Genomic DNA, 18143 nt, shown 5'->3' on the forward strand with positions numbered 1-18143 from the left:
CATGGGGTCCATTACATACATTTTCTAAGCACTGTGCCTTGATCCAGGCTACCAGATCCAATGCGGAACTTAGTAATGAAGCACTATTGTCAGACGGGCTGATTTTAAAATGGCTCACTTTAGTAGCTTCTGTTTAACAGCCTCCAGAGATACTAGTGGAATGGAAAGAGTGTTGCTATCACCATATGATGATATAGTATACCTGTTTTTACGTGAATATAGAACAGAAATATTTATTGAACATAACTGCCTTTTCTGCTTTATTATTGATAATTCTCTAATTTCCATTTAGTAATGGATGAATACCATTGTCTGGATTCTTTTTATTCTAAATATATTTTCAAAACTCCTTCTTATTGTCCTTAACCATGCTGGCTGTAGGATGTAGGAGCATCTTATCTGATCTAGCACTGGGTACCTCAACTGCCACAGTTTCCCTTCTGCCTGAGGTCTTCCACAGTTGGTAGGCTGCTCTGGTGCCTTCGGTGGGTTTATTGGCATTTTTCCCTTTGGCCAAACCTCAATTTAGCCTCAGTCCCCTTTCAGGGATCAAAGTTTATATGAAGTTCTGTGGAAAACCTGGAGTGAGGAATGCCAGAGAGATAGAGGATGGCAGAAGGCAGCATTTGCAAATTGGTGCCAGTTACTGAAGGTGAAAGAGCAACCCATTCACCCAGACTCGTTTAATCTGAAATACAGAAATATGATGACATGGTTCATTAAGACAGGTTGCAGAGTGGTAGCCATGTTAGTCTGTATCAGCAAAAAGAATGAGGCATACTTGTGGCACCTTAGAGACTAACAAATGTATTTGGGCATAAGCTTTCGTGGGCTACAGCCCACTTCTTCAAATGCATGCAGTGGAAAATACAGTAGGAAGATATATATATATATATACAGAGAACATGAAAAAATGGGGGTTGCCATACCAACTCTAGAGAGACTAATCAATTAAGGTGGGCTATTATCAGCAAGGGGAAAAAAAAACTTTTGTAGTGATAATCAGGATGGCCCATTAGAAACAGTTGACAAGAAGGTGTGAGTAACAGCAGGGGAAAAATTAGCATGCAGAAATAGTTTTTACTTTGTGTAATGACTCATCCACTCCCAGTCTTTATTCAAGCCTAATTTAATAGTGTCCAGTTTGCAAATTAATTCCAGTTCTGCAGTTTCTCATTGGAGTCTGTTTTTGAAGTTTTGTTGTTGAAGAATTGTGACTTTTAGGTCTGTAATTGAGTATACAGGGAGGTTGAAGTGTTCTCCGACTGGTTTTTGAATGTTATAATTCTTGACATCTGATTTGTGTCCATTTATTCTTTTGCGAAGAGACTGTCCGTTTTGGCCAATGTACCTGGCAGAGGGGCATTGCTGGCACATGATGGCATGTATCACATTGGTAGATATGCAGATGAATGAGCCCCTGATGGTGTGGCTGATGTGATTAGGTCCTCTGATGGTGTCCCTTGAATAGATATGTGGACAGAGTTGGCAATGGGCTTTGTTTCAAGGATAGGTTCCTGGGTTAGTGTTTTTGTTGTGTAGTGTGTAGTTGCTGGTGAGTATTTGCTTCAGGTTGGGGGCTGTCTGTAAGCGAGGACTGGCCTGTCTGCCAAGATCTGTGAGAGTGAGCTATCGTCCTTCAGGATAGGTTGTAGATCCTTAATGATGCGCTGGAGAGGATTTAGTTGGGGGCTGAAGGTGACAGCTAGTGGCGTGCTGTTACTTTCTTTCTTGGGCCTGTCCTTTAGTAGATGACTTCTGGGTACTCTTCTGGCTCTGTCAATCTGTTTCTTCACTTCAGCAGGTGGTTTTAAGAACTCTTGATAGAGTTTTAAGAACACTTGATAGAGATCTTGTAGGTGTTTATCTCTGTCTGAGGGATTGGAGCAAATGCGGTTGTATCTTAGAGCTTGGCTATAGACAATGGATTGTGTGATGTGGTCTGGATGAAAGCTGGAGGCATGTAGATAAGTATAGCGGTCAGTAGGTTTCCAGTATAGGGAGGTGTTTATATGACCATCACTTATTAGCACTGTAGTGTCCAGGAAGAGGATCGCTTGTGTGGACTGGTCCAGGCTGAGGTTGATGGTGGGATGGAAATTGTTGAAATCATGGTGGAATTCCTCAAGCGCTTCTTTTCCATGGATCCAAATGATGAAGATGTCATCAATGTAGCACAAGTAGAGTAGGGGCATTAGGGGTTGAGAACTGAGGAAGCATTGTTCTAAGTCAGCCATAAAAATGTTGGCATATGGTGGGGCCATGCGGGTACCCATAGCAGTGCCACTGACTTGAAGGTATACGTTGTCCCCAAATGTGAAATAGTTGTGGGTGAGGACAAATTCACAAAGTTCAGCCACTGGGTTTGCCGTGACATTATCAGGGATACTGTTCCTGATGGCTTGTAGTCCATCTTTGTGTGGAATGTTGGTGTAGAGGGCTTCTACATCCATAGGTGCCAGGATGGTGTTTTCTAGAAGATCACCAATATATTGTAGTTTCCTCAGAAAGTCAGTGGTGTCTCGAAGATAGCTAGGAGTGCTGGTAGCATAGGGCAAGGAGAGAGTCTACATAGCCAGACAATCCTGCTGTCAGGGTGCCAATGCCTGAGATGATGGAGCATCCAGGATTTCCAGATTTATGGATTTTAGGTAGCAAATAGAATACCCCTGGTCGGGATTCTAGGGGTGTGTCTGTGCAGATTTGTTCCTGTGCTTTTTCAGGGAGTTTCTTGAGCAGAGGGTGCAATTTCTTTTGGTAACCCTCAGTGGGATCAGAGGGTAATGGCCTGCAGAATGTGGTGTTAGAGAGCTGCCAAGCAGCCTCTCGTTCATATGCCAACCTATTCATGATGACGACAGCACCTCCTTTGTCAGCCTTTTTGATTATGATATCAGAGTTGTTCCTGAGGCTGTGGATGGCATTGTATTCTGCATGGCTGTCATGTAACACAGCTGGTTTGATAGATTTTAATAAGCATCTTCTCAAAACCATGCATAATAATTACAATTTCAGCTTGTTCCCAAACTGTATTGTCTAAATAGTATGTGGTTTGTATTGTAGGTCCTCCAGAAAAAGACAGGCAACACAAGGTGATTCTGGTGCTGCAGACACAGTAAGTGTTTTTCAAATAGATCGCTTCAGTTACTCCCTAATATGTGAAGAGCATATGAGCATTTTCTAGTCTGGAAGATAATAAAAACTTCTCTTCCTTTTTTTCTAATTTGAAAAATGATCATGCATATCAGAAAATAGTAAAGCCAGAATATGACAGGAGGAACACCAGTATTGCAACTACTACAGATAAGATTCCCAAATCCACTCCATCTTAATCTTTTATTTTTAGTTCCTTTTAGCTTTCCATAACATTCACTTTTGGGGATGAAATTTTTGAAGCCTACAGTTTGCTTTTATTTTAGTTGATTTGTTTTTGTTTTGTTTTGTTGAATTGTAAGCAAAAAAGTTATTCAGCTATTTTACAAACAAGGAGAATGGGAGTGAAATACAGTGACTGTAACCCACACACCTCCTGGGTATGGTGTTCTGTCCTATCTAGTGGCACTGAGACCACTTAGAGAGCGAGAAAGATTAATGAGTCTGTTCTACAGCCTTAGCTCAGTGCCATTTGGCTTTTAGCTCATGCATTTAGCTCTAGAGCTTCCATGTTCAATCCCGCCCGCTGACAACCGGCATCTGTCAGTGTTGCATTGTAGCACAGAAACATTTTGGGGTAGCAAGTTGATATTTAGAAGGAAAACAGTCCTTAGAGAGAAGTGCTTTTCAGTGAAAATCAGCTTTGATATGGGCGTAGCATGACAGAAACTCTGGATTCATAACAGTAGAATTCAGTTCAGAATCAGGCCTATTGCCTCACTGAGTTTGCACCATGTTCGGGACAGGAGACCCTTGAATGTCTTTAAAATAGATCCAGATTATAGAATTTCATTTTTATGTTTTAAATTAATAACTAAGAAATACTATCAAAACTACTCTGAGTAAATCATAGATTCATAAATTCCAAGGCCAGAAGGGACCATTGTGATCATCTAGTCTGACCTCGTGTATAACACAGAACTTTCCCCAAATAATTCCTAGAGCAGATCTTGTAGAAAAACGTCCAATCTTGATTTACAAATTATCAGTGATGGAGAATCCACTGGGATCCTTGGTAAGTTGTTCCAATAGTTAACAGTGAAAGTAATTAAAACTTTACACCATATTTCCAGTCTGAATTTGTGTCGTTTCAACTTTCAGCCATTGCATTGTGTAATATCTTTCTCTGATCAATTAAAGAGCCTACTATTAAATATTTCTTTCCTGTGTAGATACGTATAGTCACCCCTAAATCTTCTCTATGTTAAACTAAATATATTGAACTTTTTGAGTCTATCACTATAAGAAATGTTTTCTAATGCTTCAATCATTTCTTGTGGCTCTTCTCTGAACCCTCTCCAGTTTATTAACATCTTTCTTGACTACTAGATACAGTATTCCAGCAACAGTTGCACTAGTGCCAAATACAGAGGTAAAATAACCACTCTACTCCTACTAAAGACTCCCCTTATTATCCATCTCAGGATCTCATTAGCTTTTTTGGACAAGGAATTTTGCTAATTATCCACCATGATCACCAAATCTTCTTCAGAGTCACTGCTTCTCAGGATAGAATCCCCTATTCAGTAATTATGGCCTACATTCTTTGTTCCTAGATATATACATTTACGTTTAGCCATATTAAAAATGCATACTGTTTGTTTGTGCCCATCTTATCAAGTGGCTGAGAACATTCTGTATCAGTGAGCAGTCCTCTGTTATTTACTATTCCCCCAATGTTTGTGTCATCTGTAAACTATATCAGTGGTAATTTTATATTTTCTTCCAGGTCATTAATACAAATGTTAAATTAGACCCAAGAACTGATCCCTGTGGGACCCCACTAGAAGCACACCCATATGATGATTCCCCATTTACAATTACTTTTTGAAACCTAATCATTAGCCAGCTTTTAATCCATTTGATGTGTGCCATGTTAATTTTATATCTTTCTAGATTTTAAATAAAAATAGTCACTGTTTAGAGCAACTGCATCTGTATTTCCCCCTCATTGTCCAGCAATGGCACCCACTGTAGGCTCCTGGCTCTTCAGCCATCATCTCTCTTGGGCAGAGACCTACATCTCTCTTAATCCTGACCGGGATTTTTTTAGGCCGCACTGTTCCCTGTCTACATTGTGAGTTCCCTGGCAAGCCAGAAGGCCTAAATTGGCCTGTGTCTGCACTTTGCTTTCTCCTCAGAGGCTATGAACTGTTATAATTGTCCACAGTTCTAAGTTACCACACAGCCCTTTCTAAGCAAGCACATTTATTCTTTAGGTGAAAGCACTAAAAACACAGATTAAAATAATACAAGAACTAACAGACACATGCTAAAAATCTTCCCAGCAGTCACCCCACTGCAACTCCACCCCAATGGCAGGTATCAGTCCTTCCAAATCTTACCCCCGCCTACTGGGGACAAAAGGTCCTGTCCATTTGCTGGATCAGAAAGAAATCCTTGAGTCAGTTTAAACTCAGGCTATTTATCCAAAAGTCCTTCTTTGTCTGTTGGCCTCTGGAGAATCCAGTTTGAACTAATATATGCAAGCATCACCCAGGGAGGTGGTACATCTCTGGAGATGTTTAAGGGTCCTAGGCACCATTTGACCCTTTCACTCTCTCTCTCTCTCCATGGTATATATAATAAGAGCTAATTTAGACTCAATTGAGAGTCTTGTTACATACTACAGATCTGAAATCACTGATACCTAGGTCTAAGTATTAGGCCTACTTTGGGAGAGTGTCTCTATTGCAAGAGACTGCACAGTGTGCACCAGTAGTGAGGCTCCCCCACTAACAGCTGACATCTCTGAGAGCTGTGCTAAGTGTGTGTGGGGGCCTGAAGACATCTTAGCAAGTGGCCAGCCGGTCAGCTGGTGGAGAGATGTGGCAAGCGGCCAGCAGGGCGGCTGGTGGAAAGGGCCAGAGAAGAGCCCCACAGAGATGTGGCCAATCAGCCATTGGGGCAATGAGCAAGTGCCCATGCAGTGTGTAAGGTGCCTCCTTACCCCCCTTGCCTTCCACACAGCGTGGGAGGTGAACTCTGTGGATGAACCTCTGGACTCTGGTGCTGCCCTGGCCAAGGACAGCAACTGTGAGTGGGGTACAGAGAAGGGACAGGCACATTAAAAGGACTTTTGGGTTGCTGGACTTAAGACTCTGAGGAGAAAAGAATACTGCCCTACTTACTTGGGGGTGGGTCTTTTGCTCATGGTTTGAGTTTATGATACCTAGTTGCGGTATCTTACCTAGTGTTTTCCCAAATTAATGCTGAGTTAATAACCTCCTTTTATTAAAAGTTTTGCTACGCTCAGACTCTGTGCTTGTGAGAGTGGAAGTATTGCCTCCTACAGGTGCCCAGGGATGGTGTGTAATTATCCCAGGTCACTGGGTGGGGGCTCGAGCCGGTTTTGTGTTGTATTGTTGAAAAGGAACATTTAGATACTGAACCCGGCCCTTGTTGCTCCTGGCTCCACCCCGCAGAAGGGTTACAAAAGCATCAAATATATATGTGACTGGTCTGGACTTTATTCTGTTTGCACATTATTAGTGAGACCAAGTCATGATCTCTTGTACCTAATTTACCATTAATTTTGAGTTCTGAGATGAGTTCCTTTTTCTTTTTCATGATGAGGTATAATAAAAAAATCCCCCATGCTGGATTCAATACCCTTTGAGTTAGGAAATGATCATCTGAAAACTGACTATGTAAAAACAGGTCCTTCTTACTTGCTTCCTGTGTATATCCAGCCACAGCAAAAGATGTTCCTGACCAAACTAAATTTTTACTCTGTGGCCCTTCATAGCCCAGCAGAGACAACATCACTATGAGAAATCATGCATCAGCAGAACTGTGAACTCAGTTCTGAAGACACGTTGCTGGTACTTGAGCAAAGATCTCAGATTGGTGTTCAGATGCCATGGGAGTTTATGGTGCTGGCAGTCTGACTGAGAATGTTCAATCTGGAGTCACTGAGACTGATGCAAAGAATGAATGTAGCTGTTCTGTAATAATCTTGTCTTCCTTGAGTGCCCCTTCAGCATCTCAACCATACAGTGGCCCCACTGATTTTTTGGCAGGCTTCCTGCTTCTGATGTACTTAGCAATTTTTTGCTGTTAACTTCTGGGTCTTTTGCTAGTTGCTCTTCAAATTCTACCTAATTAAGAACATAAGAGTGGGCATACTGTATCAGACCAATGGTCCATCTAGTCTAGTATCCTGTCTTCTGACAGTGGCCAGTGGCAGATGTTTCAGAATGAACAGAACAGGCAATCGTTGATTGATATCCTTTCTCGTCCACTCCCAGCTTCTGGCAATCAGAGGCTAGGGACACTCCGAGCACGGGGTTGCATCCCTGACTATCTTGTCTAATAGCCATTGATGGACCTATCCTCCATGAACTTATTTAGTTCTTCTTTGAACCCGGTTATACTTTTGGCCTTCACAACATCCCCTGGCAACGAGTTTCACTGGGGATAGGGTGGAATTCTCCCTAATGGAGCTACTTAGTGGACTGGGACCTAAGTGAATCAAGTTATACTGGAAATTTTACAACTAAATCAGTGTAAGTACTCAAGAGTGAAAAAATGCATTGCAAGATGCTATACACAGACACACACACACGGTCGTAGAAAAAATGTGCAATGATCTATGAAATTTGAAAACCAGCATGTGAGCATGTGATGCAATATCCCAAAGCACTCTCACAAGGGACATAGTTAAGGTTGTTTATGCAAATCAAGGAAAGTGTGGGCCCCTTACTGAATAAGGGAGGCAACCTAGTGACCGAGGATGTGGAAAAAGCTAATGTACTCAATGATTTTTTTGCCTCTGTCTTCACGCACAAGGTCAGCTCCCAGATTGCTGCACTGGGCATGACCAACCCTCTGTGGAGAAAGAAGTGGTTCGGGACTATTTAGAAAAACTGGACGTGCACAAGTCCATGGGGCCGGATGCGCTGCATCCGAGGGTGCTAAAGGAGTTGGCGGGTGAGATTGCAGAGCCATTAGCCATTATTTTTGAAAACTCATGGCAATCGGGGGAGGTCCCAGATGACTGGAAAAAGGCTAATGTAGTGCCCATCTTTAAAAAAGGGAAGAAGGAGGATCCGGGGAACTACAGGCCAGTCAGCCTCACCTCAGTCCCTGGAAAAATCATGTCGCAGGTCCTCAAGGAAAAAATTATGAAACATTTAGAGGAGAGGAAAGTGATCAGGAACAGTCAGCATGGATTCACGAAGGGGAAGTCGTGCCTGACTAACCTAATTGCCTTCTATGATGAGATAACTGTCTCTGTGGATGAGGGGAAAGCAGTGGATGTGTTATTCCTTGACTTTAGCAAAGCTTTTGATACGGTCTCCCACAGTATTCTTGCCGCCAAGTTAAAGAAGTATGGGCTGGATGAATGGACTGTAAGGTGGATAGAAAGCTGGCTAGATCGTCGGGCTCAATGGATAGTGATCAATGGCTCCATGTCTAGTTGGCAGCCGGTTTCAAGCGGAGTGCCCCACGGGTCGGTCCTGGGGCCGGTTTTGTTTAATATCTTTATTAATGATCTGGAAGATGGTGTGGACTGCACTCTCAGCAAGTTTGCAGATGACACTAAACTAGGAGGCGTGGTAGATACACTAGAGGGTAGGGATCGGATACAGAGGGACCTAGACAAATTAGAGGATTGGGCCGAAAAAAACCTGATGAGGTTCAACAAGGACAAGTGCAGAGTCCTGCACTTAGGACGGAAGAATCCCATGCACTGCTACAGACTAGGGACCGAATGGCTAGGTAGCAGTTCTGCAGAAAAGGACCTAGGGGTCACAGTGGACGAGAAGCTGGATATGAGTCAACAGTGTGCTCTTGTTGCCAAGAAGGCTAACAGCATTTTGGGCTGTATAAGTAGGGGCATTGCCAGCAGATCTAGGAATGTGATCGTTCCCCTTTATTCGACATTGGTGAGGCCTCATCTGGAATACTGTGTCCAGTTTTGGGCCCCACACTACAAGAAGGATGTGGAAAAATTGGAAAGAGTCCAGCGGAGGGCAACAAAAATGATTAGGGGGCTGGAGCACATGACTTATGAGGAGAGGCTGAGGGAACTGGGATTGTTTAGTCTCCAGAAGAGAAGAATGAGGGGGGATTTGATAGCAGCCTTCAACTACCTGAAGGGGGTTCCAAAGAGGATGGAGCTCAGCTGTTCTCAGTGGTGGCAGACCACAGAACAAGGAGCAATGGTCTCAAGTTGCAGTGGGGGAGGTCCAGGTTGGATGTCAGGAAAAACTATTTCACTAGGAGGGTGGTGAAACACTGGAATGCGTTACCTAGGGAGGTGGTGGTGTCTCCTTCCTTGGAGGTTTTTAAGGCCCGGCTTGACAAAGCCCTGGCTGGGATGATTTAGCTGGGAATTGGTCCTGCTTTGAGCAGGGGGTTGGACTAGATGACCTCTTGAGGTCCCTTCCAACTCTAATATTCTATGATTCTATGATTCTATGAACTGGCTGAGGCTTGAAGGCATGAGGATTTTCTATTGTCAATTTATTTATTTATATCTCAAGTAATCCTGGACTTCATGATTATTTATATTTTAATGTTGCAATAGTTTTCTAAGGGATAAGATGGATGAATAGTGAGACTCTTATTATAAATCTAAAGAAATAAATCAAATGTCCTGACTTGAGGGCTTAGCTTGAGGTCTTTTTTGAAATGTTTTGGAATAGTAATACATATCACACGGAAATTGGTAAGTTTACCAAATAATGTTTCCATGTTGTACAAACTTTTTCTTCTTCAGAAATAGTTCCAAAGGAATATTGCAGCTTAGACCTCTGAATGCCAGATCCTGAATGACTGTGGGCAGGATAAATGTGATTACATAAAGTTTGCCAGTTACATAGACCATGCTTTAATCATTGTACTGTTTTTTTGTTTTGTTTTGTTTTAGAAGAGTGTGAAGAAGAAAAGCAGTATTCAGTCTAAAAAGTAGAGGGGAAGCTATTTGTTTAATGAAACAGAGGATACTGGAAGATTGAAAAAACAATGTTGTTTTTATCAGTTCAGCCACTGAAAGAACATGTGGAACCCTGCTGAGATAGTGGTGTGTCAAAATTCCCAGTTTCGTGGGATTTATGGAGAATTACCTATTTTTGAAATTGTCAGTTTATTTTGTTCTTCTGTTCCACTTTATTTGAATAAACAGGTTTTGTCCTTATTTATGCTTTTCTTTCTGTATTCACATAAGTGTCTTCTCAGAGCTTCATAGAATCTCATCCTGCTTCTAAGCTGGTTCTGTCCTCTGTATCCCTAGAACTCTCTATGCCTAGGAAGCAGAAACTTAGCTGTTCTTTGAGTGCATTCACATGTGCTTTCCACTGTATGTGTATACACACCTCAAGTACAGTTCTCAAAGAACTCTTTCCCTCACTGGGGGACTTGAACATCCTCTGTTGCCACACACCACTGCAGGCTGGCATAAGAGGGTGGAGCAGCTCCCAACCTCACTCAGTCCCTTCTTACCACCAGTGGTGGTTTTGGAAGCAATCTCAAACGTGTTTGAATAAGTGCTTCCCTAATGCCTCTGTGTGTGTGTGTGTGTGTGTGTGTGTGTGTGTCCCTACCAAATTCACGCTCATGAAAAACACATCATGGACCATGAAATCTCCCCAGTGAAATATGCCAAGAAAGGGCAAAGCTGGAGGCAGCCCAGCTGGGGCTTCTACCATGCACAGGGCTTCAGCTGCTAGTCCTGGCAGGTCTGGGGAGGGACTGGACTTCCTCTTCTCCTGCAAGGGCCATTCCCAGAGCCAGATCAGACCCACCTCCAGGAACCTCCCCTGGCTACAGGAAGCTCAGCACTCCCATCCCACTTCCTTTCCCCATTGCTCCCAAGCTACAGGGGGAGGGGTCACTATATAGGGAGCAATCACGGAGCTGCCCCTCCCTGGCTCTGGACCCAGTGCTTGGGGCTTAAAGGGGCCTTGGACTGGCTGTGGGAGGGGGACCACAAGGCCCCCCTGATCACAGGACAGTTGCCTACTTGTAAGGCCAGTCCTGCACCCCCAAAAAAGTGATGACCCTCCCATACCATGCAACCCTCATGTCTGTGCTATTTGCTGCTCTCCAGTTGCCCAGTTCTAAGGCAGTGCCTGTCAGCAGCAGCACAGAAATAAGGGTAACAATACCGTGACCCACTACAATAGCCTTGCGACCCCGCCCCACAACCCTCTTTTGTGTCGGCACCACAAGGTTATAACACCATGAAATTTCAGATGTAAATATCTGAAACTGTGAAGTTGATGATTTTTAAAATCCTATGATGTGAGATATATATATTAGTTAGTTAAGTTTAAGTTAGTTTTAAGTGCTAGATTTTAGTTTAAACAAGTTTTTATCTTTTAGTACCAGGCTTCATATCTGGCCTGCTTAAAATGTTTTGAAGAATCCCACATCAGTGACAAATGTCACATTTATAAAAGATTTAAGCTCCATTCAATGAAAGAAAGAGTGGTGACTCTCAAGTGTTTACCCATGGAAGCAGCATTTTAGCCTCCATGAGATTCATCTCATAGGGAGAGCGCTCCAAGTACATCAGCTTTGGTATGGAGCAACCCACCAGAGATGTCTGCAGCTCCTCGGTCCCTTTCGCTGGTGCTGAAGAAAAGGCATAGGCCCTCCTCAGGCTAGGTACTTTGCTTGGGTATGTTAGTACCGAAGCCAAGTAGGGGCAGAGCACTCTTCAGCTAGAACACTCTTGCTGGAGCACTCTTCAGCTAAGAAGAAGGGTTCCCCACCTCTGGAGCTTGTGCCAGGTCTGTCAAGGGCATTCCCTGAAAAATTGCTGTGGTACAGCCATCAGTCATTGCCACTCTCAACCACCCTAGAGGCATATGCAGCCACAAGGGATCTGCTTATCCACTCAGTACCAGTATCCCAGGCGATGTAGGAAGGCTTATGGTCGGTTCTGAAACCTGCAGCTCCTACCTCATCACAGCAGGAACCCGTGGTATGATTGCCACCCAAGCCTATGCAAAGGCCAGTGCAGTTGAAAGGCAAGCCTCTGAAGATATCCCTAGCACCAACATCCCCAGGTTCAGGTTACATGTCCACAGTTCCAACTGGTTCTGCCCCCCAGCTGTCATTCGTTTGATTCTTCTTCAGACTTAGAAATGCATTTGTCTGTGTCCCATCCAAGAACGAGGGCACACACTTCATCAGAGACATGGGAAACATGGGTTATGCAGGAATCTCAGCACTGGCAATGGCCTGGTCAAGGATAAGTCCCAGGCCCAAAGCAGTGGCCATTCTAGATTCCGTCCTCCCACTAGGGTCTCCCTGCAACCTGGCTAAGTTGAAGTGCTTCTCCATTTAGTCCTATCAGAAAGAAATATCTCCAGAGCAGGCACCCCTGAACGTCATACTGCACTACCTTCTATACCTAAAACATTAGAGTTCGGCTATTAGCTCTGTACAAATACATATTGCAGCTATTTGGGCCTTGCACACCTTGGTGGATAATAGATCCCGTTTTTCCAATCCCATCATCACCAGATTCCTAAAGGGCTTAGTCAGATTGTAACGCCAACAGTTTTTCTGTGTCCGGCAAACACCTGAGGACACCCTCCAGGACATCTTGCAGGATGCCGCCAAGATTGATGCCTCCCTGTTGGCACCGTGGCAGAAGATAAATGCCCTGAACACCTTCCTGATCCCACACATCTTGTTCACCCTATGGGGATCTGTCATGGCGAAAGTGCCCCTCAACAAGGCAGACAAGATCATCTGGAAGCTGGTGAAGAAGTGGCTGTTCCTTCCCCAGAGAGCCAGCAATGAGCTGGTCTACATCGCCCACAGGCACGGCGGCGCCAACGTCCCCTGCATGGGTGACCTGTGCGATGTCGCAGTGATCACCCACGCCTTCTGCCTGCTGACGTTTCCTGGAGAAACTAAATGGATTCTTTGCTTCAGTCTTCACGGCTGAGGATGTTAGGGAGATTCCCAAACCTGAGCCGCCTTTTGTAGGTGACAAATCTGAGGAACTGTCACTGTCACGGATTGAAGTGTCACAAGAGGAGGTTTTGGAATTAATTGATAAACTTAACATTAACAAGTCACCGGGACCAGATGGCATTCACCCAAGAGTGCTGAAAGAACTCAAATGTGAAGTTCCGGAACTGTTAACTAAGGTTTGTAACCTGTCCTTTAAATCGGCTTCTGTACCCAATGACTTGGAAGTTAACTAGTGTAACACCAATATTTAAAAAGGGCTCTAGAGGTGATCCCGGCAATTACAGACCGGTAAGTCTAACGTCTGTACCGGGCAAATTAGTCGAAACAATAGTTAAGAATAAAATTGTCCGACACATAGAAAAACAAACTGTTGAGCAATAGTCAACATGGTTTCTGTAAAGGGAAATCGTGACTTACTAATCTATTAGAATTCTTTGAAGGGGTCAACAAACATGTGGACAAGGGGGATCCAGTGGACATAGTGTACTTAGATTTCCAGAAAGCCTTTGACAAGGTTCCTCACCAAAGGCTCTTATGTAAATTAAGCTGCCATGGGATAAAAGGGAAGGTCCTTTCATGGATTGAGAACTGGTTAAAAGACAGGGAACAAAGGGTAGGAATTAATGGTAAATTCTCAGAATGGAGAGAGGTAACTAGTGGTGTTCCCCAAGGGTCAGTCCTCGGACCGATCCTATTCAACTTATTCATAAATGATCTGGAGAAAGGGGTAAACAGTGAGGTGGCAAAGTTTGCAGATGATACTAAACTGCTCAAGATAGTTAAGTCCAAAGCAGACTGTGAAGAACTTCAAAAAGATCTCACAAAACTAAGTGATTGGGCAACAAAATGGCAAATGAAATTTAATGTGGATAAATGTAAAGTAATGCACATTGGGAAAAATAACCCCAACTATACATACAATAGAATGGGGGCTAATTTAGCTACAACAAGTCAGGAAAAAGATCTTGGAGTCATTGAGGATAGTTCTCTGAAAATGTCCACGCAGTGTGTAGAGGCAGTCAAAAAAGCAAACAGGATGTGAGGAATCATTAAAAAGGGGATAGAGAATAAGACTGAGAATATATTATTGCCCTTATATAAATCTATGGTACACCCTCATCTCGAATACTGCGTACAGATGAGGTCTCCTCATCTCAAAAAAAATATACTGGCACTAGAAAAGGTTCAGAAAAGGGCAACTAAAATGATTAAGGGTTTGGAACGGGTCCCATATGAGGAGAGATTAAAGAGGCTAGGACTCTTCAGCTTGGAAAAGAGGAGACTTAGGGGGGATATGATAGAGGTATATAAAATCATGAGTGATGTGGAGAAAGTGGATAAGGAAAAGTTATTTACTTATTCCCATAATACAAGAACTAGGGGTCAATTGACAAAGATGGATTTGACTATTCATTCCAGACATAGACCTCCTCCACCTCTGTCTCTTTTGGAGGATCCATTACTTCCATGGGTCTCACAATAACTGGACAATCCTGAGCAGGCTTCTGTACAGCCTGAAGACCTAAGCCCACCTCAAGATCTATCTCAACAAGAGGAATTATTGTCTCTTCTCAGTCTGTAATAATCATGATGAGGCCCTTGTTCCAGAATTCTCAATCCCACTACCAGATGATTTTGAAAACTGACTTCAGGACCAGGCACAGTAGCAGTGCCTATTAACGAGACAGTATTATAGCCTGCCACACTGTGCCAGATTCCAGCCAATCTCATGACAACGAAAAGAACTGAAAAAGCTAGCATGTCAACTCTAAGGGTTATGAGCAGTTCAATTTGCATCCCACCCAGACATCCCGTTAGTCACGGCCATGAACAAATGATAGCGCCAGGAATTCTTCCGCACCACACCAAAACAAAGAGACAGAGAAGCTAGATTTATTTAGCAGAAAAGTGTACTCTACTTGAGTCTACAAAAGTGCATATCTACCCCCCGACTACTAACCAGGGCTGGCTCCAGGGTTTTGGCCACCCCAAGCAGCCAAAAAAAAAAAAAGCCGCGATCGTGATCTGCGGCGGCAATTCGGCGGTAGGTCCTTCGCTCCGAGCCGGAGTGAGGGACCGTCCGCCGAATTGCCGCCGAATAGCTGGACATGCCGCCCCTCTCCGGAGTGGCCGCCCCAAGCACCTGCTTGACAAGCTGATGCCTGGAGCCGGCCCTGCCCCAAGCACTTCTAGCTATGATTACATCATCTGGGATTCAATGAGTAAAATTCATGTAATTTGTCACTTACATGGTTCACTATGCCAGACTACCTCAGATGCTTACAAGAGTGGCTGAAGTCTGCATATCATCCAACCAAACATCCTCTGGATATGCTGATTCATGTTCCTGCCACGGTACTTTCCTTTCTGAACTGGCAAAAGGATACAACCAACATTGACAGGAGAGTTCTCTACTCCACTTCTCTTCCATCTTGATTTTGAGTACAGACACGTCTCCCGCAGAGTGGTGAGCTCATCTGCAGGAGCTACAGCCACAGGTTCTGTGGTTGGAGAAAGAATCATCACTCCATATCAGTGTCCTGGAGCTCCTAGCCATACACAAGCCTTGTCAAACATTTCTGCCTCATATCAAAGGTGCCAGATCCACACCATTGTTTTGTGAAGCTATTAACCAATGGATTTTTTTTATCCAGAATGAAATCACTCTAATAGTCTCACCTTCTCGGAGCTCAGAATGTTATAAGAAAGTTTTTGCAGCCTTTTTCAGAGCAACTTTATCACTGAAACAGTTTGAGGGATCAAAATAAAATTGGGCATGGAGGCAGCTGGTACGGAAGGGAAGGTCCTTTCAGCATTCCAGTGAAAACTGATTTCAATTTGGTTGTGTTATGACAGTTTGAAAATCACATCAATTCAGTGCTTCTGGATTTGTACCTGTGAAAGGAAGTATGCATCTTGTTCAAGACAGCGGACTCCAGAGGTGTTTGTACAAAATGTTTCAGATTATGGACTGTTATTAAAATTGTGTTTCTTGCCCTTATGGTTAAAAGAAAACTTTAAAAAATTAACAAAATGTTGTCCTAAATTTGAAAAACAGTCTGAAACTATCACTCTGAGAAATGAAAATGACCTCAATTCTTCAACTGCCTGTTAACTCTGAAACCTAAGGATCACTGTTGTAAGGCTTTTCTAACACTAACAATTTTCATTTCTTGACTTTGAGGTGACAAATGGAACAACTTTAATTTTCTTGTACTGAATTTTTTGGTGGAGCAAATATAAATCGTATAAAGAAAACACAGTATAATATGTAGTTTTAGCAAAGAATGCTGCCAAATCAGTCAGCATGCTATAAAGTGACACTACTTAAGAAGAGCTCTATATAAAGATAAAACGGGAAAGATGACACAGTTGTGCAGTTACACTCTATCTCTTTGGAAAAGTGGAATCATTTTTTGAATAGAGTATGACTTTGAGCACTAAATGCCAGATCCTGATAGACTGTGAACAAGAGAAATGTGAGAACATAAAGAAACAGTACATGCTTCACTTGTGTTAGCTTTCTAGAAGCCCCTGTGTGAGGAAAGCAAAATTCACTCTGAAAAGTAAAAGGGGAAAAATGTGTTTTTTAAACATAAGATAGTGGAAAGTTGAAAAAGTCCTGTTTTTCTTATTAGAGCAGCTGCTGAAACTGGGTGAGTCCCTGCTGACTGAGGCAGCTGTACACCATAATTGCCAGCTTCATGGGATTCATGGAGAGATTCTTTTCTTGTTGGAACAGGAAGTAGGAGAACACGGCCTCGTGATGAGGGGGTGAGCAATGCACTGAGGGTGGTTCAGGATGTGGAGCAAGGCCCCTCACGATGTGGGGATGAGTTAGGGAGGGAGGACAGAGCTGGCTGAGGGGATATGGTTGGGGTTGAACAGAATAGGAGGGGAAAAGGGCCTGGAGAATGCAGGGAAGAAGTTCAGGGGGAAGAACAGGAGGGTGAATTAGGTCCTGGCATGGGGAGCTGGGTGTAGGGGGACTGGAGTCACATATGGGAGTGAGTTGCACTAAGGGGAGAGTTGGGGAATGAAGCCAGGAGGAAGCAGGCAGCCGCTGGGGAGATGTTTCTCAGGGTTGGTGTTCACCTGGTGCTGGTGAGGACTCAGTGGGGATGGGGACACCCTCCCAAGGGATGTGTGGGCTCTGTGCTGCTGCTGAGGGCTCTGCTCCTCCCCCTTAGTCCACGTGGAGAAGGGGATCAGGGCCAGCGGATGGCAGAGGAGCATAGCCCTGCAGGGGTGCATGGGGGCATTGAATAGGGAGGAAGGAACAAAGCTTCTGGAGTGGGGCCGGCCATGAGGGGCATTCAGGAGATGCAGGAGACTGGTGGTGTTAAATGGGGGGGAATAGAGCAGGGGGGAAAGGAAATGGGACTTGCCATGGTAGTTATGGAGGAGGGAGAGAGGGGAACACGGCTGGCTGAGGGGGATTCATGTGGCAGCCAATCAGGGAGGGAGTAATGGGGAGGTGCTAGACCTGCAGAGCAGGGGATTGTTGAGGGAGTGAGGCAAATGGGACGTGGCAAACGGCAGGTTCAGGCGCGGGGTGGGAGGGCCTCGCAGCCAGGAAAGGGGGGGATAGGATTGGGTGACAGTTGGGGCTGGGCCGGAGGCAGTTGGAACAGAGGGGGCGGGGCCTGAAGCACTGGAGGGGGGAAGCTCTGGCCTGAGGCAGTTGGAGGGAGGGAAGGGGCGGGGCTGGCACTGAGGCAATAGGAGCAGAGCGGGCGGGGCTGGGCCTGAGGCAGTTGGAGGGGGGGGCGGGGCTGGCAATAGGAGCAGAGGGGGCGGGGCTGGGCCTGAGGCAATAGGAGGGGGCGGGGCTGGCACTGAGGCAATAGGAGCAGAGGGGGCAGGGCTGAGGCAGTTGGGCTGGAGCAGAACTGGCACTAGGGCAGTTGGAGGGGAGGGGAGGAGAGGGGACGTGGGTCTGAGGCAGTTGAAGCAGGGCTGGCACTAGGGCAGTTGAGCCGAGGGGGCGGGAGACACTGTCTCTGCTCTTGCTGCAGGTGCTTGGCCGGTGTCTGTGAGGAGCCGCGGGG

At 44.6% G+C, this 18143-nt stretch overlaps 1 protein-coding gene across 1 annotated transcript in view; it reads left to right on the top strand.

The window, feature by feature from the left end:
• Nucleotides 1–10087, top strand: part of LOC128830151 (disintegrin and metalloproteinase domain-containing protein 20-like) — a 191173-nt gene extending 181086 nt beyond the window's left edge. The window contains exons 20-21 of the mRNA XM_054015910.1: nucleotides 3064–3115; nucleotides 10031–10087. Of these exons, the coding sequence (XP_053871885.1) occupies nucleotides 3064–3115; nucleotides 10031–10072 (94 nt within the window). The 3' untranslated portion in view covers nucleotides 10073–10087. The remainder of the gene's footprint in view (nucleotides 1–3063; nucleotides 3116–10030) is intronic.
• Nucleotides 10088–18143: the final 8056 nt, after the last annotated feature.

The sequence above is a fragment of the Malaclemys terrapin genome, chromosome 1 (assembly GCF_027887155.1).
Source record: "Malaclemys terrapin pileata isolate rMalTer1 chromosome 1, rMalTer1.hap1, whole genome shotgun sequence".
Classification (NCBI taxonomy): domain Eukaryota; kingdom Metazoa; phylum Chordata; order Testudines; family Emydidae; genus Malaclemys; species Malaclemys terrapin.